The sequence below is a fragment of the Sphaerulina musiva genome (assembly GCF_000320565.1).
Source record: "Sphaerulina musiva SO2202 unplaced genomic scaffold SEPMUscaffold_11, whole genome shotgun sequence".
In the NCBI taxonomy this organism is placed as follows: domain Eukaryota; kingdom Fungi; phylum Ascomycota; class Dothideomycetes; order Mycosphaerellales; family Mycosphaerellaceae; genus Sphaerulina; species Sphaerulina musiva.
Genome location: NW_016017393.1, coordinates 339846 through 366822, shown reverse-complemented (window position 1 = coordinate 366822; position 26977 = coordinate 339846). Strand labels below are relative to the sequence as shown.

The 26977-nt window shown below is 48.2% G+C and overlaps 6 protein-coding genes across 6 annotated transcripts; 2 read left to right on the top strand and 4 right to left on the bottom strand.

The window, feature by feature from the left end:
* Positions 1–7691: 7691 nt before the first annotated feature.
* SEPMUDRAFT_72910 (cytochrome P450) lies at positions 7692–9520 on the bottom strand (the record flags this gene model as incomplete). Its single annotated transcript, XM_016910008.1, has 2 exons — positions 7692–9218; positions 9299–9520. 2 exons carry the CDS (start codon positions 9518–9520, stop codon positions 7758–7760), a joined length of 1683 nt encoding a protein of 560 aa, XP_016756887.1. The 3' UTR covers positions 7692–7757.
* A 1236-nt stretch (positions 9521–10756) lies between these two features.
* Positions 10757–11159, bottom strand: SEPMUDRAFT_52826 (uncharacterized protein; the record flags this gene model as incomplete). The annotated part of the gene is made up of 2 exons (XM_016909242.1): positions 10757–10798; positions 10884–11159. The coding sequence occupies 2 exons, from the start codon at positions 11157–11159 to the stop codon at positions 10757–10759; spliced, it is 318 nt and encodes a 105-aa protein (XP_016756886.1).
* A 1609-nt stretch (positions 11160–12768) lies between these two features.
* Positions 12769–16673, bottom strand: SEPMUDRAFT_151706 (OPT superfamily oligopeptide transporter). Its single transcript, XM_016906991.1, has 13 exons — positions 15885–16673; positions 15516–15790; positions 15374–15458; positions 15214–15304; positions 15022–15157; positions 14545–14955; positions 14335–14489; positions 13926–14279; positions 13676–13876; positions 13425–13604; positions 13288–13365; positions 13153–13219; positions 12769–13071 (listed from the first exon to the last, which is right to left on the bottom strand). Exons 1-13 carry the CDS (start codon positions 16063–16065, stop codon positions 12982–12984), a joined length of 2304 nt encoding a protein of 767 aa, XP_016756885.1. The 5' UTR covers positions 16066–16673; the 3' UTR covers positions 12769–12981.
* Positions 16674–18258: 1585 nt separating this feature from the next.
* SEPMUDRAFT_166431 (cysteine proteinase) lies at positions 18259–20683 on the top strand. The gene is made up of 3 exons (XM_016908233.1): positions 18259–18491; positions 18575–18787; positions 18859–20683. Exons 1-3 carry the CDS (start codon positions 18359–18361, stop codon positions 20211–20213), a joined length of 1701 nt encoding a protein of 566 aa, XP_016756884.1. The 5' UTR covers positions 18259–18358; the 3' UTR covers positions 20214–20683.
* A 524-nt stretch (positions 20684–21207) lies between these two features.
* SEPMUDRAFT_151704 (uncharacterized protein) lies at positions 21208–22549 on the bottom strand. The gene is made up of 2 exons (XM_016906990.1): positions 21395–22549; positions 21208–21338 (listed from the first exon to the last, which is right to left on the bottom strand). Exon 1 carries the CDS (start codon positions 22518–22520, stop codon positions 22119–22121), a length of 402 nt encoding a protein of 133 aa, XP_016756883.1. The 5' UTR covers positions 22521–22549; the 3' UTR covers positions 21208–21338; positions 21395–22118.
* Positions 22550–23710: 1161 nt separating this feature from the next.
* SEPMUDRAFT_151703 (uncharacterized protein) lies at positions 23711–25296 on the top strand. The gene is made up of 2 exons (XM_016906989.1): positions 23711–24055; positions 24128–25296. Exons 1-2 carry the CDS (start codon positions 24048–24050, stop codon positions 25047–25049), a joined length of 930 nt encoding a protein of 309 aa, XP_016756882.1. The 5' UTR covers positions 23711–24047; the 3' UTR covers positions 25050–25296.
* The last annotated feature ends 1681 nt before the right edge of the window (positions 25297–26977 follow it).

The window sequence follows — 26977 nt, the reverse complement described above, 5'->3', positions numbered from 1 at the left end:
ATAAGCGAGGGTTTATAAAGGAGATATTTACGGCTACGAAGTATCGACAAGTAAGTACTAACTAACGCCGACTATACCTACCGACTACGTATGCCGACTACGTCTAGCTACTTATACTAAGACGATATTTCTAGACTATTAGCAATCTACGGTAGATAAGGGACCTAGGCTATATACTAGACGATTTCCTACGCCTATACTTTAAGATAATTATCGACAATAGTCTACTATTCTAGTTCTTTGAACGACCCTCGGTAAAACAGACTTATATAGCACTACTCCTAGGACAGGTCGAGACAATTCTGTTTAAATACGTATCGATATACTAAAGGATGCTCGATACTAAGATTATAGACTCCGCTAACTCCCTTAAAGCCTATCTCGCTAGAAGATTCAAGATAGCTATCGCGTATAATAGTTAGCAATCTAGGACTATAAAAACCTTATTCCTAACTATACGGGTCTACTAGATTAACGACTAATAGACTTAGTACGAAGGGATGCTTAGTTTCCCTTATATTACTAGCCGTTATACTAGTAATTATCTTGCGGAGATACTATTCGAGATCTTATAAGAGTTCGAGATTAAGCGCCGATTAACTGCTATTATATACGACAACGCCTCTAACAATAAGACGCTATACAATACGATATAAGGATACTTACTCTACTATTATTACTCTCCTCTAATATTCTATAGTGTTTTAGCGATTAATACTTGTTAAGAGAGGTACGGTATAACGGTTACTAAGCTACTAACGAGCTTGGAGTAGCTACCTCTCTATCTAGGTACGGAGACTAGTCCCGAATTAGAGATAGGAGAGGAAGAGGAGGAGGCAATTATAGAGTATAATTAAGGTAGCCGTCCGGAGCGATTTCCCTACTTCGCCTATACTGCTTAACTTCCTCTAAAGGCCTTTTTCGACCGCCTAGGGCTTTGTCCTACGAACGACCTTTCCGAATTCTAGGATTACGATAAGGATAGAAAGATATTATAGAGAAGAAGAGTATAGAGTAAGCAAATTAGCTATCCTTAAGCTAATAGTATGCCCTATCTTCTTTTGAAGGTAAGATTAGTATCTACGCCTAATAAACTATAAACCCTTCTACCTCGAAAGTATAGTCGACTTACGTAGTCGGTAATTATAGTCGGTAGTTCGTTACTCTAGCTAATCTTAATCTCTAGATCCGGAAGCTTTACGTCTTTATTAACTCGAGCTCCTAAAGGTTCGAATAGTTTATCGACCTCTAGAAAGAGATACTTTAAAAGAAGTAGCTATTTGCAAAGTACCGTCGGTAGAAAGGCGTTCAAGATCGTATCCTAAGGGTCGTTTAAGACGTAAAGACAAGGTAGTCCTTAATAACGTTAATGCTCGATCGCTTTAGCAGACTCTAAGTAGTTATTAAATCTTATATCGAGCGACTTGACCTAAGTAAAGATATAGGTATCGATTCCGAAGAATAGCAAAGGGTAGAGTACCTTATCGACCTTACGAAACTATTTACAGCGGCGATAGCGGTAATTAGAACTACGAAAGGTCCGACGATTTACCTTGTCCTCGTATACTATAACAAGCTTTTCGATATTCTAGAGGAGGCGATAAAGCGACTTAAGAATAAGAGGATACCCTAGAAGAAGGATGTCTTTTAGGCATACGAGGCTGCTTAGGCTAAGCTAGAGAAATATTATCGAGATACCTAGGATCGATTTAGCGATTACTACGGTATTAGCGTCCTCCTTACCCCCTGCCTTAAGCGGAAGTTCTAGGTACGCGATAACTTTAGGGATAAAAGTTACCGCGCGTATTACGAGGGTAAGCTAAGGGTAGAGTAGGAGAAGAGCTATCGTTTATTATCGAGTACCTCTACCTAGTAGGGCCGTTTTAGAAGGAGTCGGTATAAAGGCTATATCGACTTTACTCTTAGTAGGAGTATAGAGTCTTCTTAAAGTCAAAGACGTAGTACTAACGAGGATAACGAGCTCGCCGACTATTTAGACGCTAATATAGATAAAGGGGATCTATTCGAGGTACTAAAGACGTAGTCTTTAATAGAGTCTAAGTACCCTACTCTCGTATTAATAGCGCGGGATATTCTCTATATTCCTACCGCCGGAGTTAGGTATAAGCGCGATTTCAGTATCGCTCGATACTAAAGTCGTTTTAATCGCTAATACACTATAGCAATATTCTCTAGATTAATAGTATCTCGTTTTCGCTATCGGGACGATAAGTACGATACTAGAGTTCTTATCGCCTAGGAGGCTATAGAGGTTTCCTAAGCGCTTCTTAGTACTCTAACTTTATAGGAGATCCTTAGTAAAGATCGAGAGTAGACGAAAGATCTTATAGAACGGATTAGTAACTTAGATACGATTAGCGATAACGAGGGTAATGTAGTAGAGGAGCTAAGGCGATTAGTATATCTAAGCTTTAAGCTTACGTAGGAGTGCCTCCGGGATACTACGAGACGATTATAGGGAGATTGCTTTAAGCTTGTATAAAGTTTACCTACCGACTATATTTACCGACTATACTTCTTAAGATTTAAAATATTACAACTTGTAGTATAGCGTATATATAATCCTAAGTTTCTTTATTTAATTTAACTATAATCTTTACTTTCGTATCTATATCGGGTTTATATACAGTTTCTTTTCTTATACCTAGTCCAAATAAATCGCTTCTTCGCTCTCGTTAGGGCACCCGGTTTCTAGGTTTTTTATTTTTATATACGAAGATTTAATACCTAATAGGTACGCAATACCTACTAGGTATCGCAATACCTACTAGGTTTGTACCCAACCCGATAAATTAGGTATACCTAGCTAAATACCTATACCTATTAGGTATTGCTAATACCTAACCTACCCTATATACCTACTAGGGTAGGTTGTACCTATAATAAGGCCTACGCGCAGGTATATATTAGAATTAAGTTAGAGACGTTCGCGTATAGTTGTTCGTCTTTTAATACTACTTAGGCGACGCGGATAGGCGACGTATAGTACTACTATAGGTTAGCGTCGGTACTTCTCTTAACGCTATAGTACAAGCGATCGCCGGTAATATAGATATGCAATACCTTCGGACTATCTACTTCTAGCGTACGTCCGTCCTATAGCTACAGCTTAGTTTATAGGGTAGGGAGGAGGTTAGTTACCTTACGCGACTTACGTATATAATCGCTACGTTACGACGGACCGTCGGCTAGGTTTCGCTTACCTGCCTAGTAGATAATAGTAAAATCGAAAGCCGCTAGGAATATCGCCTAACGGGCCTATCGACCTGTAAGTTTCTTTACGCCTATAAAGCCTCTTAAATTAGCGTAGTCGACGAGTACCTTAACCGTATACTAGGCGCCTTCGTAGTATAGCCGCTAAGCTTTAAATAACTCGACTACTACTAATAATTCCGAGTCGTATATCTCGTAGTTATATTCTATAGGGATTATCTTATAGAAGTAGAAAGCGATAGGATACTACTTAGAGCCGAAGAGTTAGCTTAGAATACCTACGATAGCAAACGCCGAGGCGTCGCTTTCGATACGTAGCCGTAACGCCGGGTCAAAATGCCTTAATAGAGGTACTTACTAGAAACGCTGCTTAATCTCTTAAAACGTATACTCCTTAGCTGCGCCCTACTAGATCGGTCCTAGCTTCCTACCTTTTACGGCTCCCTTTAATAGTACCGTTAAGAGTACTACGATCCTCGAGTACTCGAAGATAAATCTACGATAAAAATTCGCAAATCCTAGAAAGGACTATACCTCCGTTAAGGTAGTCGGTATTAGCTACGCTCTAATTGCGTCTACCCTACAAGAGTCTATCTTTACGCCGCCGGGGGTTACGACAAACCTAAGGTAATTAACCTCCTTTATAAAGAATTTGCACTTTACGCGCTATACGTAGAGTACGAATTTGCGGAGCCTCTTAAGTACTTCGCGTACGTCCTTTATATACTACTCGCGTATCTTGCTATAGATAAGGATATCGTTAAGGTACACTACGTAGGTAATATTAACTAATCCTACTAGGGCTCGGTTAATATACGCCTAGAACGTTACTAGGGTATTAGTTAGACTAAAAGGCATAACCTTATACTAGAAGTAGCCGTAGCGCGTACGAAACGTAGTCTTCTAGCGGTCGCTTTCCTTAATCTTAATACGGTAGTAGGCATCGGCTAAGTCTAGGTACGTAAACTACTCGGCTCCTATAAGCCTATCTAGCGTTTCGCCTATAAGGGGTAGAGGGTACCGGTTTTTAACTATAATCTCGTTTAGGCTATAGTAGTCTACGTATAATTGTAGTAAACTATCCTTCTTAGGTACAAACAGTACCGGCGCGCCTACTTTACTTATACTAGTCTTAATCTAGTCGTATTCTAGTACATTAGTAATATACTTATATAGGTACTTAAGTTTAGCGCCGGACTAGTAGTACAACAGTCGGAACGGTAGAACAGTACCTAGCCGTAGGTCGATCGTATACTCTATACTATCTACTAGTTTACTACGTTGTTCGTCTATAGGAAACAAGACGTCGTAGTAGTCCTAATATTCTATCGGCAACTCCGTAAGCTCTAATCCTACGTCTGTCCTACGTACTATTATTACGTATACGTAGGACGAGTTCTTTAAGTCCTTAAAGAAATCAGGTACCTCTCGGACCTTAACGTACAAGTGCTCGCTACTATAGCGCTATTCGTCGGTAGTACTATCTACTACTACTTACTAGGTACGACGCTACGGCCGCCCTAGGATAAGATTAGGTTCCAGCGTATCGTAGGTATAAAACAAGCTGCCTATCGTACACTCGTTACCTATAGAGTCTATAAGGGTTATATAGATATAGTACGCTCCGTAGTAGTAGCCTAACTAGCCTATAAACGAGCTCGCCGGCGGTAGGAGTACGTTCCTATAGACCGCAAGGTTATACTTTAGTACGAAGCTACGTAATACTACGTTAATGTTAGCGGCATCGTCGAGTAGTATAGTAGTAGGGGTACGCCCCTTATACGTCTCGACTTATCCTTCGAGGATACGAGTATAGTATACCTAGATAGGCAAAGGTATATCGCCGTCAAGATTAGTATCTAGAGATTACGACTCTTCTCTAATACCTTCTCTTTTTTCGACGCTTACTCTTTAGGTACGGTAACCCTACGAACCGTTAGTCCGTATTCGCCTTGTCGCGGCTCGCGTAGTTAGGGTATACGGAGTCGGTCGCGATATGTCCCTTCTTCTTATAGGAGTAATACTCTAGGTTCTCGTATCCGCGTACTATCGAAGGCGTTGCGGTCGATAAGGTACGGCCGTCGCGTAGGGCCCTACTCTTACTACGATCCTATCGATTGTAGTTTCGCGGTACGTCGCTCTCGGTACGCTTACGTTTGCTCTATATACTATAGTCGCGCCGATAGGGCTCGTCCTTAGTACGGACTGCTAGGGCGTTGTCTACTTATTCTAGGCGCCTTACTAGGTTTACGAGCTCTACTCGCGTATTAGGGATAGTATGTCCCTTAACGATATCCCTACCGTCTACGTAGCGACGGCTTTAACTTTGCGAGGAAGTAGCGTATTAGCTACGCTTGCGTATAGTCAAACTAGGCTTCTAGATAACTAAGCTATACTGCAAAATAATAGACACTCTAGTCCGGGCCTTAACGTACTCTTTCGTACTCGATTATTACGCTAATCTAACGGTTCGACTAATCGCTAACGGTATTACGAAGCTATCCCTTAAATTCCTCCTAAGTATAGTCCTCGGGGATTACGTCGGAATACTCGTCGTACTACGTCTCCTATACTTCGCCTACGAGCTATATAATACTATATAGGACCTTGTCTTAATCGGTTCGATATTTTCGGAGGGTACTAAGGAAGACAACCTCGAGGTATCTAATAAAATTACGGTACTCTTTGTCGGTGTCTCCTTTAAAGGGCTTTAGTTCCCGAATCTTAGAACCTCTATATAGAGAATACAAGCTACGCGATAGGTTCGTAGCCCGTCTGTATACGTCGCGTAGATCTATTAACCTAAGGTCTTCTTCGAGCCCGTTAAGAAGGTTGGGCTCGGCGTCGTCGTCGTCTATAGTAACTATAATAGTTAGGGTTAGTACTCGGCCCTAAATTTGTTCCTATAGACGTTAGTTTTCCCTCTCGAGGGCCTAAACTTCTAACTCTATACGGAGACGCTAATTTGCCTCCTCGAGCTATATACGTCTAGTATACAGGTCGGCTACGTAGGCTTCTAGCTAGGTAGGAGCCTCCTCGAAAGAAGTCTCCCTTAGGTTCCCGTCTGCCTAGGTACTTATAGGGCCCGATACCGTCTCCTCGGAAGGTTAGGCATCTTCGTCTACTTTGCCGATAACGCGGCCCGCCTACGCTATAGCTACGGTATAGTCGCGTTGCTATCGTAGGGCTATAGGACCTCTATAGATTACTACCCTTTAGAAGGATAGAAGAATTAGAAATATAAGAGTAGAGGTATATAGTAATATATAGAGCGTCCTTCCTACTACGTAGGAAAAGGAACAAACTAATTCTTGTCCTTTAGAAAGGAGAGAGCGGCGTCGTATAATATACCTCTACGCCAAGTATACGCTAGCGCTACGCTACGCGGGCGGTCGCCTAATAGCCGATCGCCCGACGACTCGGATCGTACTGCTTCCGTAGCCCGTCCTGTCTTAGGCTAGCGTACCTTAGGCTTAAATACCTGACTACCCTCTAGAGTTATATGCCTCTAGGCCTAGCTGTTATATAAGGCAAGTAATTCTTTCTCTCTACTTGTCTCTTCTTATCTCTTATTAACTCTACTAACTACTAGAGAATAGAGGTAAGATTAGAGAAGTATTAGGATTTAGAGAGTTAGAGAATTTAGAGTTAGAGAGTTAGAGAAAGAGTAAGAAATCTTTTAGATTTTTCTAAGACAAAAACTAGTTATTCTCTCCTCTCTACTTGTCTCTTATTAACTCTACTAACTAGACTAACTACTAGAGAATAGAGAATAGAGGTAAGATTAGAGGATTTTAAGGTTTTAGAGAGAAAGAAAGCAGAAGAGTAAGAAAGCAAGAAAGTCAGAATTCTTTTAGATTTTCCTAAAGGCAAGTAATTGATCTTTTTCTAAGGCAAGTAATTCTTTTTCTCTTTTCTCTTCTCTACTTGTCTCTTCTTAACTAGACTAATTACTAGAGAATAGAGGTAAGATTAGAGGATTATTAGGTTTTAGAGAGAAAGAAAGTTAGGGAATTTAGAGAAAGAGAGAGAATTCTTTTAGATATTTCTAAGGCAAGTAAGTTATTTTTCTCTTCTCTACTTATCTCTACTTGTCTTTTCTTAACTATACTAACTACTAGAGAATAGAGGTAAGATTAGAGAATTAATAGGCTTTAGAGAGAAGGTAACTAGTTAGAATTATTTTTTGTTTTTTCTAAAGGTAAGTAATTCTTTTTCTCCTCTCTCTACTTGTCTCTTCTTAACTATACTACTAGATAGACTACTTAGACAATTTAAGAGTATTCTTTAGAGTTAGAGATAGTTAGAGAGAACTATTTACTTATCTCTACTTTTCTCTTATTTACCTTACTACTAGATAGACTACTTAGATAATTTTAGAGATTTTAAAGACATAGAGATAGCCTAGGAAAAATAAGACTTTACTTGTTATATATATATTTCAATAATTTCTTATACTCGTATACATAATACCTACCTTACCCTTTCCAAAAAACCCCCCTTAACTCCCCCCTCTCTATTCCTCACCACCCCTCCCCCCTCGGCCTCAACCTCAAAAACATTCCATCTCTCGGCTTAGTAGTCACCACGCCATGCGGCACAACCTCCTCATCCGGCCTCGCAAGTTCCAATTCAAACCTCCCCACAAGCGCAGCAACCAAACATCTCAATTCCGCCTTAGCAAACCCCTGTCCAATACAACTTCGTGGTCCGTGCAAAAATGTCAAAATGTCGTAATTACTCGTCGCGCCTCCGTGGTTGTTTGCTCGGGGTTCGCCGGTAGTGGGATCCGTGTCGATCCAGCGTTGAGGGCGGAATGAGTCGGCGTCGGGGCCCCAGGAGGAGGGGTTGCGGTTGATGGCCCAGGGGGAGAGGATGAATTGGGTGGAAGAGGGAATGTGTTGGTTGAGGAGGGTTACGGGGTGCGGGTTTGTGCGGATTGTGATGGGGACGGTGGGGTAGAGGCGGAGAGCTTCGTTGCAGACGCCGTTGAGGAGAGGGGCGGATTCGAATTTGGAGGCGAGGTCGGAGTCGGAGTCGGAGGAAATGGTTTGGTTGGGAGAGGGGAGGGTCGAGTGGATTTCTTCGTAGAGGGATTTTTGAATTTCGGGGTGTTTGGCGACGAGGTAGGCGGTCCATGTGAGAGCGGAAGAGGTGGTTTCGTGGCCGGCGGCGAGAAAAGTGAGGAGTTGGTCGACGAGTTGGACATCGGAGAAGTTGTTGGATCGGATGCAGAGGGAGAGAATGTCCTTGTGACTTTCGGATTCCGTCTTGATCATTTCCTTCTTTTCGGCAATGAGTTTGAGGCAAATGTTGGTCAGTGTCTCGGTGATGTGCTTGGTACGATAATTGAGCTGGAGTGGTAGACTTCGAATGAGCTTGGCTGGGCCTAGGATCTGGCCGGCAAAATAGACTTGTTTCTCAAAGGAAGGCTCCAGAAGCTCTTCATAGACCTTGACCAGTGGATCGTCGCTGTTCTTCAGTGCCTGAAAGTCCTGACCCATTGCTGCCAGACCAATAATGTCGACCGTGACTTTGGTCGCCCAGTGGTTAATTTCCACAATCGACGTCTTGCTATCTGCAGACTCGGGCGACTCGACGACTTGTTGGCTAATAGCTTGCATCATCTGCACCGACTTGGTCCAGAAGATGGGATACAGTTCCTTGATATGACGAAAGCTAAAGACGGGCATGAGATTCTTGCGTAGGAACTTGTGCGAGTCTCCTTCCACAATGATTAATCCATCTCCCAGAATATATCGCAAAAAGTTCCGCAACGGCGCAGGCTTCTCGAATTCGTAGGGTTTGGTGACCAAAATCTCCTGAAGTGCTTTGGGACTGACGACGAGCAGGCGATCGGAGTGAAAGAAGCCACGGAAGTGGATTAATCCTTCGTTGGGGATCGTCTTCATCCATTTCAAGTGAGTGGTCCCAGCAGGCTTCTCAAACAGGGTGAGGCCATGGCCAATGAAAGGGAATGTGCCCTGTGGTGGTGGTGGTATAGCTGTCAGTCAGTGATGATAGACGAGCAATGCATTCTTTCCAGCCTTCTTCCCACACTGACCTTGATACCTGGGCCTGGCAAGTGTCTCAGTGGCGAGACGAAGAAGGGATATATGGCCAAGTTCCAGATGGCGAGAAGGATGAGCTGTAGAGCCAGCAGACGAACAAAGACGTAGAGGAGAGCATGGTCGGGCAGGTATTGCGGGAAAGTGTTGACAATGGTCAAAGTGACGAGGACGTTGATGCCCAGACGGATCAGAGATGGAGGGACAGCAGCAGCCATATCCGGATGGTATTGGGCGAATGTAAGAGGAAGCTGAGAAAGAAGAGGTGAGGTGGTCGGCGGTAGGAGGTACAGGTAAGAAAAGGTGATGACATCGGTTTATGGTGAAAGTATGTCCTTGTCCTATAGCTACCTCTACCTTAGCAGCCTTACCTAGGTCATCGGTACAGACTAGTCACTACATGTGGTATGTATACACGGCTACCTGCAGTAGCTGAACATGGTACACTTTCTACTTTTACCTCGATCTAGCCCAGAAATCAAATGTGGGGGAACCTCCTCCTCGGCAACCCTTTTCACATGTCAAATTCCACCTCCTACCTCCTATACCTCCAGTAACAAAAAAAAAATACGAAAACGACGCACCTCGGCAAACCAGGCAGCAAGAATATTCTTTCAGAACACTCGTTCCTCAACACTCATTTAGTACCTACGAAAGACAATAAAGAAAGGTCAGGAGGAGGAAAACCGATCCGAGCCGTTGATCTCTTGTCTCTCTCTCTCTCTCTACTAGGAGGTACTAGTAGCCTGTTTGGCATAATCTGATTGGATGCATCGTTGCAGTGGTCGGTGCGTTTTTAACATGTACCTAGTCGGGTACCTCCCGTACCTTACCGATTCTTGGAGGCTTGGCGGGATGGTTTTGAACGAAACGAAACGAAGATGGGGGAGGGTTTATCGTTTATCGATAAGGAAAAAGAAAAAAAAAAGGAATGGTTTTTGAGAGAGGCTGTAGGCTGGAGAAGAGAGTTGGTTGGATAGGGTGAGACTGGACTGGTTGTCGGGGAGTGGGAAAGTTTGAGACTTTGTTGTTGTTTGTTGTTGTTTGTTGTTGTTGTTGGCGAGAAGAAGATGGCTTACGTGGATACAATACAATAGTGCAAGTCTTACTTACACTTGTAGATGTGTAGATCAGGATAGGGATATGCATACCTACACGTACAGTAGATGTAGGTGCCTGGGGATGCAACATCGAGTGAACTACATCGGCTTGTTGTCTACCTTATCTTCTCCTTATCAGTACTCAATCTATGGTATATCATTCTATACTACACTATACATACCTACTCAGCATAGACTCCAACTACACTACCACCACCCATATCTTCTTTCTATATTCTCTCCCTCACACACGATATGTCAAGCGTGACTCTCCACATCAGGTGATCAATAGCCGACGCGGTCCAGCTGTCGTGTCACCACACACTGAGTTCCCCTTTTGCCACGTGGGTAGGCTCATTGTACGCGACGCTTGTGAAGTCGCCTGACATGATCCTTCTGTAGTGAAAGTAACAGTAAGCATCTCTCTTCTCCTCTCTCACACACACACATCACGTAGTAATTCAACTACAACTCCACTCACCATATTATCCTGCCGACTAAACAGTCTCCCACAGCCCTCCCACTCACACACAATCACCGGATTATGCTTCCCCTCATGCCGAGCGCGATCTTTCTTACTCGAAAACCCTCCTTCCACCGCTTGCGGACAGCCTTGGTGACGACAGTAGAACGATTTCGTGTGTCGTTTGTAGTGTTTGCGGACGTCGCAGCCTCGTTTGAAGCGCGATTGGGATGTGCATCCGGGGTATGCGCACGACCATGTGCCTGAGCTGTTGCGGTGGGCCCATTTGGACATTTCTGTTGTACTGGGCGAGTCTTCACGCGAGAAATCCGTTTGGGAACTCAGGACGGAGCTGGCTATGGATTCTGCGACTGAAGTTGCGCGTGATGCTCGTGTGCTGTTGTTCATCTCGGGGGATAGATGAGCGCCTAGTGTCCGACTTGACGTGGAGGATGGAAGTCTGGAACTGAAGTCAATAGCATCTAAATAGTGCGGGAAGCCTGCTGTGGAGTGAGAGGCGGTGGTGGCGTCGGTAGGTAGGCTGACGGACTGGTGCCATTGCTGTTTATACTGATGCTGCTGTTCTTGCTGCTGTTCTGGCACTGGTATTTGCATATAATACTGCTGAGCTGGAGGCGGCTGCTGGTAAAACTGCGGATATCCGTTGTATATTTGTCCATGCTGGTCGGCAACACTCTCGTACACATGCGGTACAAAGATTGGGCCTGAGCCGGTTGCATGTGTAGTTTGCGGCACGTTGAGAAGATCGGTGAAGTCGTAGAATTGTTCCCCAGAGGATACGGGAGGTTCGAAATATTGGCCAGACATTCTCCGTCGGTAGGGGCTGAAACGCTGAAACACGTCTTCTATCGCTTCCAGTACTGCCGATCAAAAAGTGGGAAGAGACTACTTCAAATGTCAGTGAACTGCTTGTGCAGCGTGAGCTGTACGACAAAGGGTGCCCCTACACCGGCACATGATTTGTAGGAGAAAGGTGGAGAATGCAGTCTGGAAGATCGCTAAGCACATGTGCAGTAGATGGAAATACTTGCGGCAGGATTGTTCTTGTTGGTGTTTCGAGAACAAGCTGCTGTGCCACGCTCAATGATCGTCCACATGGCCCGGACTGAGCGCTTCTGCACAGCTCATAGTCCAAATGGGCTTGCGCGTCCCCAATGGGTATGATGATGACCAATACCGTCGGAGCGCTGTGAAGTACATGTACACCTACTTTCAGCTCTGACAATAGCTCAGTCTTTTTTGCCAAGGAACAGTGCCCTGTGTCGCCAAGTTGAGTAATGTTTGCGGCGAGAAGTCCTTGACGTGGCCACGAGGCTTGTATGGTGACTACAAGCAGGATCAATAAGGGTGAGCAGTGGCGAGCGAGAGCGAGAGCGAGAGCAAAGCATGGCATGGCATGGCATGGCATGCCAGGTCGAGGGAGTGACTGCATGAGCTGTACTTCCGGCATCTACCGACAAGTTGCAATCCTCCGCTCGCAAGCAATTGCTGCATACGGGTGCGGCTGATGCGATGAGGCCGTCTACCTTACGATGATGTATGGACGATATGGTCATGATATGAAAGGTACGGAGAACGGAGACGATGTTTGAGGGAACATGAAGGGAGGAAGTTCAGAAACGCAATTCTCTCGCCGAGACCGGACACGGCTCCGGGTAGTACAGTCGCTACAACAGAGGTACCAAAGTCACTTGCAATACTATCTAAGAGCATGTAAATAATGCCTTCCAGCGGGTCTTCTAGGAGGCTACCCTGCCTGAGCTAGGCAGTCAAATATATCTGCTCGGACCCAATTGACCCGTGTCTGTGTAGCAAAAGCAGTCATGTGAGCGTGGCGAAAGGGCGAAGCAGAGTGCAGTGGTAGTGCACAGATGTAGTGGCTAAAACAGGTAAAATCATTGAAGTACCAACTATTCCGATCAAGCATCGTTACTCAAGTTGGGTCATCATCTATCAGTCAGCTATAGTGCGACATTTCCAGGCTCGCAGTTCCTCTCCGATATGTCGACGAGACGGTGTGAGATCAAAGGGCAAATGTTACGCCTCTCCATGTTTCCTTCCCATCTTCTCCTCTCCCCAGCCCCAAGCGTCTTCCTCAAGAAGAGTCTGGGATGATTTGCATAGCCGGGGGCAATTTACTATTCGGTGGGAAGCAGAGATCCACGACGTTGGGGTTGTTTCCCCACTACACAAGAGAACACATTGGTTAGTTGATATATCCATCTGACTTTTGTGTCGGTTCATCACATCATTGTGGGGCACTCACCCAAGTTGGAAAGCTCAGACCAGGAAGATTGACGACAAAGATCAGAACGGTTTGCATCACCTGGGTGCTGAGGGAGTTGTTAGCATCATCCCAAGTCATCTAGAGCCGCAGTGAAATGATAATTGATCAACTTACCCGCAATCCAATCCTGTGCCAAGAAGATAGTTGTACTTGCGCCACCAGGCTGGTCGCCATCGGTAGAGGGCACCCATACTGAGCGGAAGAATTAGTGCCGTCGTTTCTCGGAATCTCCAGAGACAGGTCCAACTTACAATGTCAACGACACAAGGAATCCGGGGAAGAAGTTGGTCATCGGAGAATTTGGAAACCTGCAGGCACCGTAAAAGAATAGACTTGGGTTGCAGTAGATTTCGCTGTTCCAGTTGGGTTTCCATTTCTGTATAAGCCAGACAATGAGGACAACTGCGGGTCCTAAGATAAAGCCGTAGTATCTGCGGCGCAGTCGGATTGTGTTAGCAAAAAGTGTGCCGCTTTCCGAAAGCATGACGGGGCAAAGACCTACACAAAGTGGTATGGCGATCCACTTCCGAAAAACACTTTAGGTCCAATGACTCCCCAGAGAACAGAGATCGAGTAGAAGCTCCTCGAGGTTACAGCCAGCCAATTGACCGAAGGAATGTCGCCTTTGAGCGTCGGAATGCCAATTTTATCGATCACGACTTGCATCAAAACGACGTTGACGAAAGGACCCAGTACGGTACCCCTGTATGGCATTAGCACAATCCCAGCAACGCAGATGCTTTTGAGCTCACCAGACTTGGCCAATGAACATCTCCTTCTCGGGAATCTTCATATAGAAGCCAAACTTGTAATCTGAAATGAGGTTCAGGTTCTGCTCGAGTATCTGACGAGCATATGTCATGCTGGTGAGTACAGATATGGGCTGTCCCGGAAACAGACTCCCGGCAATCACCTCAGACAGGTAGGACATTCCGATCTGCTGATTCGCAACGCCCCAGAGGATGCCATTAGGGAAAGTGAAGATCCAGGCGATGAGTGCCATGAGGAGGAAGCCCCACCAAGACAGCTGCAGGCCAGCTCCGTAAATGGTGCCGAGGGAGAGAGCAACGCAGATGGCAAGCATAACGCCGTACCACCAGTGAGGCCTGAGATGTAAGGTTAGTCTCGCCCTACAACTGCCTTCTTGGTAAGTGCACTCACACTCGTGGGTCAAATGACATGAGCTTGACGTATGGATCGTTGTAGTCCTCACGGGTGTCTCCCTTCTGGAAAGGCTTCTTGGCTGCAGCCCAGACGTAGGAGCCATACCATAGCGCAGCATAAAGCATTGCACCGGTGCTCGATGCGAATCCCCACTGTCCAGATCAGTCAGTTGTGAGCCTTCGCCGTTGCTACCACGGGTCTACTGACAAAGAAGGAGAAGACGTAGGATACACCCCAATAAGGTCTCGAGTACGCGTCCATGCCTGCTTGATCCAAGGTGTATTGTGGGGTCATCACTCTGCTGATGTTGTACGTAGATCCATTCTTGTCAAAAGTGTCCGACGACATCGCAGCGAAGGTCTGTGCATCGAGCGTCTTCGTGTAGTAGAGGATTGGATACAAGAGCCAGCACACGAAAATGACGCCTGCGGACTGCGTCATATATGACCAGAGAGGGGTGTACATAGGACCGCCAAGCGCGCTTGTGTTGAGGTAATTCCAGTCAAGACTGAGCGTGAGGAAACCAAATCCTTTGTTACCAGAGCCCAAGACATAAGCTATGGGATTGCCGTGGCCCATATAGCAGATGATGGGTAGAGAAGCAAGTACCGGCCACATCTGGAAATAGAGAGTTTATGGTTAGCGCTGTAAAAGTAACCTTCACACAGTCAGTGATCATCTCACCAGCTCTGGCAGCCAGTGATACACAAAGGCAGCTGTAGCAATCCATACGAAGAACTTGATGGATTTCTTTGTGACGGTCGGATTGCGATGCATTGCATTGAACAACGCAACATTCGGCAGTACGCCTGGGTAGTACCTGGGAGCGTGTCAGAAGACTTGTACGCAGTCATAATTGACTGTCAATACACTGACAGTCTCGGCGGTCGCACTAAGATATCGCGGAAGAGACCCGCGAAGCCATACCCTATCAACTGCGTAGATAGGAGGAATATGATGCTCCAGCCTAGTGTGGTCAGTATCATTCGAAGATGAATGGAGTCAGAGAGAGAGAGGCTGAGGCACAGCAACGTACCAGTCGAGATCTTGTGCCCATAATATATTTGAAGCGCGCTCAAAGGTCCTAGTCCATACGCGGTATAGCAGGAGCCCCAGTAAGCCTTCCTGTGAATTAGCGCACGCTATGCTTTTGAAAAAGATGCCTTTGTAATGCTCACCACAACGATGAGCGCGTGCTCTTTCGCATTCCAAGGCCCGGGATTGAGGGACCACTGATAGCCAAAGGTAGTGTACGTTCGCTTCGGTAGCCATCGAGCCATAGCATCGCCCATGCCCCATGCGAGAAGCTGAATCGTGTAAGAGCTCAATGCCATATCGTATGGCTTGAAGAAGTAGAAAGTCGAGATGGCACAGCCAATGATGACCCAAAATGTGCTGAGAAACCAAAAGCGGAAGGTTAAGATTGGTTCGGTAGGGTCATTGTGCAAGTCCACTGTTGCAGGTCAGCTTCGCGCAAAATTTACCGATGTTGCACACAAGGCGGCTGCCGTATAGCAAAATCATCGAGGGCGCCGAATGGAGCATACCGGTCTTTGCCACAAGCGGAATGGGGTAGTCTTTGAGGCGAGGATCAATGAACTCATCACTGTCGTCGGGAACGTAGGGCTCGTCGAATAGTTCTGACGATCCACTATCAGTGCTCTCTTTCTTCTCATCTGAAAGCTCTCTGGCTTCGACGACGCCAGATTTCTCGTCGATAGACGCCATGTCGAGTCGCTGCGCGAGGAAAGAGAGTGCAAAAGATGCACGAGCCCAAACGTGTCGAGTGAAGGAGGTGCGGTTGCGAGACCTTATCTAGCTCATAGCCAGTCTCATGTAACCTAGACCAGGTTTTCAAAGATGTAGCATTGTAGGTCTAGCTAGAACCCTACCCGTGGAAAAGGTGCGTACGACTGGAGGAAACAGCCGCTGTAACTCGACCAACAGCTCTGTGTTGGACACGATAGCAGCAGCCAGGAAGGCGATAGGCTACTGACCACGTGGACGGGGATGCTGGCTTCACTGATAAAGTAAGCTCGGAGTCCCGAACGCAAATAGTCCTATGGCCGCGAGAACAAACCGTGGCTGGTTCTTCTGCTGGAATGCAGGGCATTGAGACTATTTCCACTCCCAGCTTCACGCGATGATCTGATCGGTCGACAGAGAACAGGACAGCCATGATGTTAACTGCCGTCTAGCGATAGCTGACAATGGCTTACAGCCCGTTGGCCAATGGTATCTGTTGCGAACGCTTCGTTCGCTAGAAACAGCCGGGGTGGCAGATAGCTTTGCAACTCAAAATGTACCTAGGTTTCAAAGGATGGTTCGTACTCGGCGTTCCTCAAAGCAGGCAGAGAGCCAAGCCAGGTATGGTGGTATCATTGTCATCTTCTCGTATGGCGTGGGCTTGAGTACGCTTGACGATGTAGGAAATCGCAAAGGTTGTGTGCATCTGGTCGGCGCTGCTGATGCTATGCGGGTGTTGTTCGAGAGCAACTCACGCGCGTCGGTGCCCCAGTATCTGACCATGTCCATGTCGGGTCCATGTCCAGATCTACCCGGCTGGAAGGGATGCGCGGCGGCGTGGTTTGATTACTGAGGACCTGAGTCCTGAGGTGATGTTCAGCGGCAATACGACTTATGTCAGTCATCAAGTGTCATGATGGAGGTAGAGATGCAATTGACGATGACGGATGTGACATGATGGGAACTGAAGTGAAGAGATGATGAAGCTAGCAGTGTCCTCTGTCTAGTGTCTGTCTCTTCACGGAGTTCAACGTACAGCCGAGGCTAGGAGGTACAGGTTATGTAACCACACTGGCATCACGAGATACCGTGAATTCGACCACACCTCACACAGGGCCCCAGGGGTCATTTGGGTTGCTGGATTTTGTGTCGACAATATGACCGGAAGAGGTAAAGCTGCCTGTATACAGACTTTACGTATTCCGGATCATAGATACCTACTTATGAGCACACACTCATCTAGAAACTCCTCGTATATATGAGGCAAGGTGATCCTATTGGCATAGCATCTGGTTGTTGCTGATTGCTGTATCGTCAACATTGCCTCGCGCCAATGAATGTTCCTGTCACTATCAAAGATTGATCAGATCTTGACGCCTCAAAGCTATGCCGTCTCACATCACGCGGACCTCGTGGCTAGGTATCTTCTTATACCTGAGGCAGACTCCTCGCCGTAGATCTCACTCTACAACAACTTCGAAGTTGTAGACATTGCGGAACCAAACACTTCGGCAAGGACTGTATGCTTCCCGACACATCAAAGACCTCTTGTACGAGGATATGCCGCCGCCTACTCTGTCGCTTGAATGTCCGTCTATATACAGCCTGAGATTGTACAGGATGCCTCCGAAGAAATCAGCCGATCTGATTGTCTGCAGCGAGAGGCAACCTGGCCCGACAAGGCATGCTTTACGTAAGCTTCGTGTCATGTCAGGGTGTCCGTCCCGACCATCTCGACCGGCACATAATAACCAAAGGGAAGCTGCGCCACTGGCAAAGAATGGCTTCGGGGCCTTCTGTTACCTTTCACGGCGAGATTTAGGCGAGATCGCAACATCGCAGGACTCAGGTTATCTTGATACGCGTTCCGGACAGCACATTTGATTATGGTGTCCAGATAGACGTGGCCAGGCCACTGTCTTGTATGATGTACGCCCGTCCATGCGCACGGAGATGAGAACGAGTTGCAGGCGATCACACTGGAGTACTGTATGTGTATGTATTCCATCCATTGTAGCAGTCGGAAGATCGACATAGCACAGTGGCGCTTTGAACACTCTTTGACTTTGCGGAGTGGCCCGTTCCCCGGATTTAAGCTGCAGCTACTCGGAGCTATTTCAGGGCAGACATGCTCGGAGCGTCAAGAAGTACCTTAAGTTGACGAGAGAGCAGCGACGCAATTACCACTCGACACCACCATCGCCAACGACCGCGTCCTTGACGACGAGACACACTGGGAGATAAGGATCCAGCGGGTGGGTCGGACCCTTTCTCCATGTCGACGACGACCAGCCAGACCCCGTCCGCGACCCCCGAGTCGGCCTCGACATCAGCGCCAAAGCTCCTCAAGAAGGCGAGCACGACGGACATCAAATCTGGCGCGCCCTTGCAGACCGTCTTTGGTTGTGGTATGCCGAGTCCAATTCCACATTCGAATACTCCACAGCAAATATTCATGAGACGTGCAACTGACCGAATCAATCATTGCCAGCACACACCAAGCAACTCCTCACGAGCGCGCGGCCCGCAGCGATCAACGGCTACCAAAAGGCCATTACTTCTCTGCAGAAGGAGGATAATGTTAGCTGGGCAGTTCACAAAGGCCCCAGCGGCACGGGGGTGACTGGAGGCGTGACATATCTCTGCTTGCAGTGTCCCTATGTCAGCCTCACGCGAGAGCCGCACAGGAAAGACCATACCTTTGGTGCGTGAACATCCATGGATATCGTACTTGTGCATACATACATGTGGTCGGCCATGACTGACCCATCATAGCCATCGAGTCCGCTAATGGCTTCATCTTCTGCCACGTGTGCAAGGACTTCGTCTACGACATCTCCTTCGAAGCTATTCGAGCACCTCCGAACAAGAAGCGGAAGTTGTCCGCTCTGGCCGACGAGAACGACAAGAAGCTGGTGGCTGCCAACTCTACATCGATATCATGCGCAGCTACCGGCTTGCGAGGGCTCTACAACATGGGCCAGACGTGCTTCATGTCTGTGATCCTGCAGTCCCTCATTCATAACCCCTTCATACGAACCTACTACCTCACCGAGGGACATCGATCGTCCGATTGCGAGCGCGAAGCATGCACATCATGCGCTCTCGACGACATCATCACCGACTTTTACGGGACGGAAAAGCACGAGGGTTACGGCGCTGTGCACATGCTACAGGGCTGCTGGAAGAATGGTGGTAATCTCGCAGGTTACAGCCAGCAAGACGCGCACGAGTTTCTCGGTTTCATACTCAACAGCCTACATGAGGCGAACACGGAAGAAGAGGAGAAGAAGGACGCGAAAGACTGCGAATGTGTGGTGCATCAGACGTTCGCGGGCATGATGAGGAGCACCGTGACGTGCAGCACGTGTAAGACGGTGAACAGCACATCAGAAGCCTTCATGGACCTCAGTCTGGACATTAAGAGCGCCGGCGTAGTCGTTAAGAAGAAGAAACTAGCGCTCACGGGCGCCACACAGACCGTGAAAGAGCAACTGCCCGTGGACCTGACGGAGTGTCTGGATCGATACACCACTGCGGAGACGTTGTCCAGTGACAACTACACGTGCCGGAAATGCGATGGACCCAAGGAAGCCAAGAAGAAGCTCACTTTGACTCGACTTCCACCAGTAATTCCGATACATTTCAAGCGCTTCTCGCATTCCAAGGGCAGCAAAGAGAGTCAGAAGGTAGACACGAGAGTTCGCTTCCCCTTCAAGCTGGACCTATCATCATATGTGACGGCTCCAGCTAAATCATCGACCGAGCCCGCAAAGAAGGCGGGCAATGGTGTTTCCAAGGGTGCTGAAGCGGCCAAAGACCACAAAGGTGAAGACGACGACGAAGACGGAGATAAGATGCCAGTGAAAAAGCGGCAAACCAAGTCCACAGAAGAAGAAGAAAAAGAAGAGGACGAAGAAGAAGAGGACATCTCACCCGACCAACCCATCTACGAGTTATCCTCTGTTATTGTGCACAAGGGCAAGATCGACAGCGGACACTACATCTGTTACTGCAAGCAGGTTGAACACTGGTTCCGATTCGACGACAGTATGGTGGTGCAAGTCGACGACAAGGAAGTCTTGAATGCCGAAGCGTACATGCTGTTTTATGTCGTAGCTGAGCTGTAGGCGCACCGTGGATTATGACACCAATGATATTTGGGGGAAAACAGCCTCGCATTGATCACACGAGCCTGATACCTGGGGGTCTGGGGAAGAACAAAAGATACAGCACGCAAAAGACTTGTGAACGCGGAAAGCGATTATTATATCAGCAAGGCGGTATGGTAGTGACGAGATCAACGAGACCTGCGGGACTCGTATTTGCAGCGGGATAGTAGAAGACGATGAGCAGCATAGCGTAGGTGTTGGTTTTCATTTCTCTTCCATGGCTGGTTACCTACCTGTACCTACATACATGTAGTAGGTACATAACGTAGGTACTGTAGGCACATGTACATGTCGTGATGACCGTTCAGGTAAGGTAGGTCAGGTAGGTACATGTATGTACGTACCTATACCTATCCTGTTTTGAGGAAGCATGATTGGTGGCTCCTGTCAAGTTGCTGGAGTACATAGGTACATACTACAGGTATTCATCTACGAGCGTTCCAATACGGTATAAGGTACCTGCCTACCTGAAGGTAAAATGCTAGGAGACGGGAGTCAAGCTATCCCTCTTGGCAGCCAGACCAGACCAGACCAAGCCAGGCTAGGGTACCTTACATTTACCTCCTGCCTACCTAGGTACCTACCTTGGTACCGACCTCCTACCTCCTACCTCCTAGTACCTTCTACTGATTTGAGGAAGACAGAAAGCCAAGGCAAAACATCTAGTTCGCGATACATACTCCCGCCCTACATGTAAACTCTTCGCACAAGCCCCAAGGTATTCGCCATCAAGGTAGTGAATCTCCGTCTTGCTAGAAACTTCCCAAACACATTCAGGCCGCAGCCTTGCATTCACAGCTGTTGCAAGGCAAACTTCATCACTGGTGGCCGCATGAGAGGCATCGTTGACACGGAAGGCACTATCCGCGAAGGGCAGATACATATATGGGAGGAGCAGGTGAGAACATGGCGTCACCAGAGAAGAAGTGAGAAACATAGTAACAAATGGGTAGGGGTTTCAGAAAGCAATTGATTCTGGGGTATCTGAGGTCTGTCCTGTCCGCGCCATAATAGCGGGCTCAATGCTGCCGTAAAGTCATGCTTCAATCATCCTTCAGTCATGCTCAGGTGGTGAAGTCGTGTCTGGAGATAAGAGTTAGCATGGTATTCACATCAAGAGCCAGGAAGTGGCAACGAACCTGTGTGAATCGTGGACGAAGCGCGAACCACTTTAGACCGAGTGCTTGTTGGCAGAAGCAGCGCCCTCGTGCTTCTCCTGGCTCAGCTTGTCGCTGACAGCGCCGGTGGCACCGCTGAGGCGGTCACCGAGACCAGAGTTTGGTGTGTTGCCCTTGGCCTGCTCCTTGTTGGCCTCCTTGGAAGCCTCAGCAGACTTGCCCTGGACGCTCTCAGAGACGTAGTTGGCGGCGTTCTGGATGGAGTTGCCGATCTGGCCGACGATGCCCTCATTTGGCTTATCAGCGTTTGGTGCAGACATGTTGTTGGTAGGTGGTGGTGGGTTGGTTGGTGGTTGGTTTTGGTGGTTGTGTGTTGAGAGTTGCTTGTGGAAGTGGCTTGCTTGTGTTGGTGTAGATGAGAGGGAGGACGAAGGCTGGAAGAAGTGGTCTTATAGTCAAGTGTGGTTGCTACCCCTCCACAACGTTCTTGCTGGAGTGAATGTGGGCTGCAAGCAGGTGGGAGGCGCGTATGACGCGTGATGCGCTCACAAGTGAAGGCGCGACCCAGCTAAGCCAATTAATTTCGAATAGAGAGACCCATCAGGGCAGTGACGTAGGGTGGGACAGGCTGCTTTGACGGGCATGTGACGCTGAATGAAGTGGGAAGGGGCGAGGCCGAGGTGGAAAGAGCGAGAAGGTGCGTGCTGCTTTCCATCATTCCTTGCAACTTGCCTGTGGAATGCGTTCACGGTCCGAATGACTGGCCTTGGCATGTGAAGGCGGACCTGAAAACACTCAGTTGACGGGAGAGACTGTGATGACGATGATGTCTGCTGGTGGAGTCCATTAAGGTTTCCGGCCGATCAACCTCTGCGCATCCCACGTGGCTATCTGCAAGACATCTCTGCCAGCCTGGATGTTTCAACACCGCGTGCTCGCCCCTTCTTGACGTCGTTGTGGTCGCCGTCGTGCTCGTGCTTGTGGTCGAAATGACATGCTCCTGCTCCTGTCCACGTTTCCTGCTGCTGCCATCTTCTTCAGCTTCACAGAGACTCCCAGCCCACCTTACCCAGCACTCCTCCCCGTGCTGTCTGTTTTCCATCTTCCCCATCCTGCTGCTCTTGACACGTTCTCCTCGTGCACACATGTCTGTGTAAGGTCAGGTACATGGTAGGTGCAGTGGTATCGAGCGGCTTCTGACGCGTGCGCTGCCTTCATCGGCTGTCGAACGCTCTGAGGGTACATGTATCCTGCACAACTGGGAATCAATGGCCACCTGTACCTTACCTGTATGTAATGGCTGACGACGTTCCAGACTCATGCGGCTTTAGTGGACTCAGCTCCGTCCCCGTACGGGTTACTCACTACACATTCGGAGGGACTACCGATAACAATCGTTCCGGCCGTGTACAAAATTTTCAAGACACCGCGGTCAAATTCACACACGGTCACCATTCCCACTTCCCCACCAATCATACGGCACCCGCTTCCCGCATGGACTGCTCTCCGACCCCTGCGATGCAACAACAACACATGGGCTGCAACGTATATGTAGCATTCTCTACGACACCTCATGTACTGTCCTCTGGCAGTCTGGCCCCAGCTCGCGTCCACCGCGCTGCCGCACATGGACGGCGTCTGGTCGGCCGCTCTGGCATCACGTGAAAGCACAAGCGAAATCTGCAGCATCATGCAAGGATGCTGCCCACCAACGTCATATGATGATTCTTCCGCTAGATGAGGAAGTACCGAAACTGCATTCAGCCAGCCCGCCAACCAAGCCCGTCCTTCCATCGCGCCGGAGGTGATTGGGGTGTTGCCTGCTGGTCGTCGTATCAGGTAGGTAGTGATGTGGCGTTGGGACGTCTGAAGAGACGAGGTTTGTCATGCCCCAGGTCAGGATGAGCTCAGATGGTAAGCGACGGCGCGCCAAGAGATTCCACCGACCATCGTGCTCCAGTTGGCAGTGAGGGTTCAGCGTCTTTGCGTATCGGGCATCCCGAGTGTCCTGCCAGGTTCAAAGGCCTGTAGCAAATGGCAGTCCACACGCGGACGGCCCGTGCCTATTCTGTGAGGCTCCGATGCGCGAAGACGCGGTCATCAGGATTTCCCGATGCTGTTTCACGCGGAACACGCCTCGGGAGCAGTGAGGGATGCGCATGTGCCGGAGCATCCTCCGAGGAATCCACGGCTCCGAGGCCGTGGCCTATATTTTTTCTTACCTTGTGCCTTGTTGTGACGCCACGGAAGCTCCGAAAGAAGATACTAGGCGCTTCTCTGGTGCGCTTGTCTCCAATTCTTTACCATCAGACTTGCAGTCATGGACGAGCCTCCCAATGCTGTATAGATATCTTATTGTAGGTGTGGGCTACTGGAATGGCCACAAAATTCGATCAATGGCGGCAGTGTGCTAGCCGTGGCTATATGGGCCATGTCAAGCGAGTCCTCGTGCTCGGGTACGCTGGGCGCCTACTCGCAATTATTGACTGCGTCGGGTATTCTATGGAGGAGAGCAGTCTCCAATGCGACCTTGTGTAGTAGGTCACTGCCCTTAGTCACGGGGTCATAACACAGCAGCAGCAGCAACAGCAGCAGCTCCAGCATCTCGCCATCCGCCTGACAACTCACATACCAGAACAAGCACCGCGAGCGACAGTCGAGAGGCGCGCATATCATGGCAAGGTGCGTGTTATTGTGCCACGGGAGCTACGTCCAGACGTCATCGACACCATCAAGCTGACAGTACACGTACAGCAACTCCCCCAGAGTCGAAGGCCACGAGCCTTCGCTCTCCTTCGAAGGAGCGGGCAACGCCCAGGTGTCAGACGCCACCGATGATCGAAAAACCATTCCACTACCCACCCCAAACACATGGCTCACGCAACAGCTCCCCGAACATTACTCGCTAGATCTTGAAACCCAGTCATATCAAAGTCTTCACAATGCGGGTTTCTTTTGGGGGGATGATCAGATCGCCACATACCCATCGCTGACCGCGTCACCGGACATGCCCACCACCAACACTCTTCCATACCCACCAACACAGACACACCCTCTGTACCACACGCACGAGCTACCCGTGGGTGGACACAAGTTTACGACAAGCGACACGTCTGCAACAACTTATCAAGCTCATCCCGGGATGCGTACGTTGACTCCAGGAAACGTCGCAGAGAGCGGCCTCGAAGAAAGGCCGCTCCAATCCCCCATGTTCAGCCAGCGCAATATCACAGGGCTGCGCACGGCTCAGAGCGCGGTGGACATGACCAACGTCGCTCCATCCAGCTGGCCCCACGGTAGCGGCAGCCTTCCGTCGGAAGAAATGCACCGCACAGAAAACCCTGTCGACGAGAGTCCTTCCGGCAGTGAAGCTGGTGATGACAGCCCAGGAGACGTGAAGCTCAAGGTCAGCCGAGAGAAGAATCGCATCGCGGCGGCAAAGACGCGTCGGAAAAAGAAAACCAAAGCCAAAGAAATTGAGGAACACGCGCAACAGATTGAACAAACCAATGTGCGACTACACCAGGAACTGCGCACGCTCCGCGATACCTTTTCCACGCTCCGCTATTGTGCGTTGTCGCACGATCCTACGGCGGGGTGTACATGCGTGGGCATTCATCAGTACAACGCACACATGGCCAAAGAGGTTGCGAAGGAAGTCGCCAAGAAACTTTAGAATGGCTCAGATAGGTGTGTTTCGAGGGGGATTGACTGGTGTTGTGAAAAGCGACCCTTTTCCCACCAATCTCCCTAGGGAACAGAAGAAGCAGAAGAAGAGACAACACCCACGATAATACGAAGTCACGAGTACCATGATGAAAGGCTGGTTGGTTGGTTGGAGATGGACTTGGCCGCGCCCCCGCGATGATATGGGTGTGGGTACGGGTAGGTATGGGTATGGTATGCGGAAGGAAGGGAGGGAGGGAGGAGGGAGGGAGAGGGAAGGAAGGAAGGCAGGAAGGAAGGAAGGTGTGGAAAAACGAGCAACACGTGAAACACGAACGAAAGCCTTCCAAGTGGGAATAGGAATACCCGGTGTCTGTTTTCCATGCCATACCATACCATCAGTTCTTCAACCGCAGGTGGTCTACAGCTACAAGAAAATAATCAGAAAAAAAAAAAGAAAAAAAAAGAAAAATCAGATTATCTTTGTCAGTAGTGATGATATAACAAGGTATTATAACTATGCGAAGACGATCAAAGTAAGTCTATTTTCTCTTCCTCTTCCTCTTCCTCTTTTTCTTCTTTTGGGGAAGGCCAAAGAGTGGAACCAATATGTTATACCTCGGTCGGGAATCAGGCATGAATATGGAAGAAGAAAATCCGATTATCCAGTACTCACCTAGGTATGGTAGCTACTTTACTCTGAAACTCGCTTTTCGGGATGTTTCCATACCTGGTGGCTTCGGGGACCTCCAGCCAGCTACTGTTAAATTTCTCCGGCGCAAGCAACAGGCAAGGTATATCTGTCAAGAGATACACGACAGTCAACTGATACTTTTCCTTTTTTTTTTCTCTGCGTCTCTTGCTGCTTCTCCATCATATACCTACCTACCTGTAAACTTCACCATCTCTACGCAATCCTTCCCGATTCCGCAGTCCTTTCAACTCTATAAGGTACCTTCGATGCCGCGTTTGAATTCGTAATAGAGTTGAAACCAATTGATTCTACCCGGTTGCGACCGCATATGGGGAAGAGGGACGGGATCATAGGGTAGCTTGGCTTCTGTGGTGCATGACCAGAAAATATGTATAAATATATATTAGCAATACAACAACAACGTCAATATATATATTACTCAAGACGCGGTACATTTGATTCGGGAGGCAGTTCACAGTCAGTGTGAGAAGTGAGAGTTAAGAGGCCATACACGGGCTTTTCTTCGGGACGGGCTTGGCGAGAGGTTAGTTTTACAATCATATTTTGAAGAGATTGTGATTTGTCAGACTGCGGAGTTGGCTTAATCGAAATTCACCTTGCCTTTTACCAGATGAATCCTTGGGTCACTCCACTACGCAGCTTTATCAATCTTTGGAAATCACAAGTTCGATTCTCGAACTTTTTGTACTTTTTGTATACCTTTCACCTTTTTACGCCTTAGTCCTTCGCTTTTGCACAATTGCATACATCAGATCTACAGATACTCTACGTGGCATTGACGAAGAAGTCTTCTTGAATGCGTTAGGGCTGCTATCTCCGACGCGTACATTTAGGATAGGATTACTCGACTGTTTGTACGGGCATGCACGACCTACCTACCATCCATGATAAAAGTCAAAAGGCATACTACAGACCAGGCTCAATCATTTGTACTTTCATTCACTCGCAGCCCTCTCTCTCTCTCTCTCTCTCTCTCTCTCTGTACAGGACAAGCCAACCCAAGAGAAGGCCGAGATGAACACAACCGATGGGCATCCACGCTCGAGCAAGCCGAACACAGCCTACCAGGTGCCTGAACGCCGACTCCTTGTAACTACGAGAAGGTGTTGAACAAGGCGCTCGAAGAAGAAGATGGTCGCATCGAGACTATGTGGTGGTCCCGAGACTGAGTTGCGTGTACCTATGAAACCACTGTTGCATATGCCTTGCTGCAGCAGTTCAAT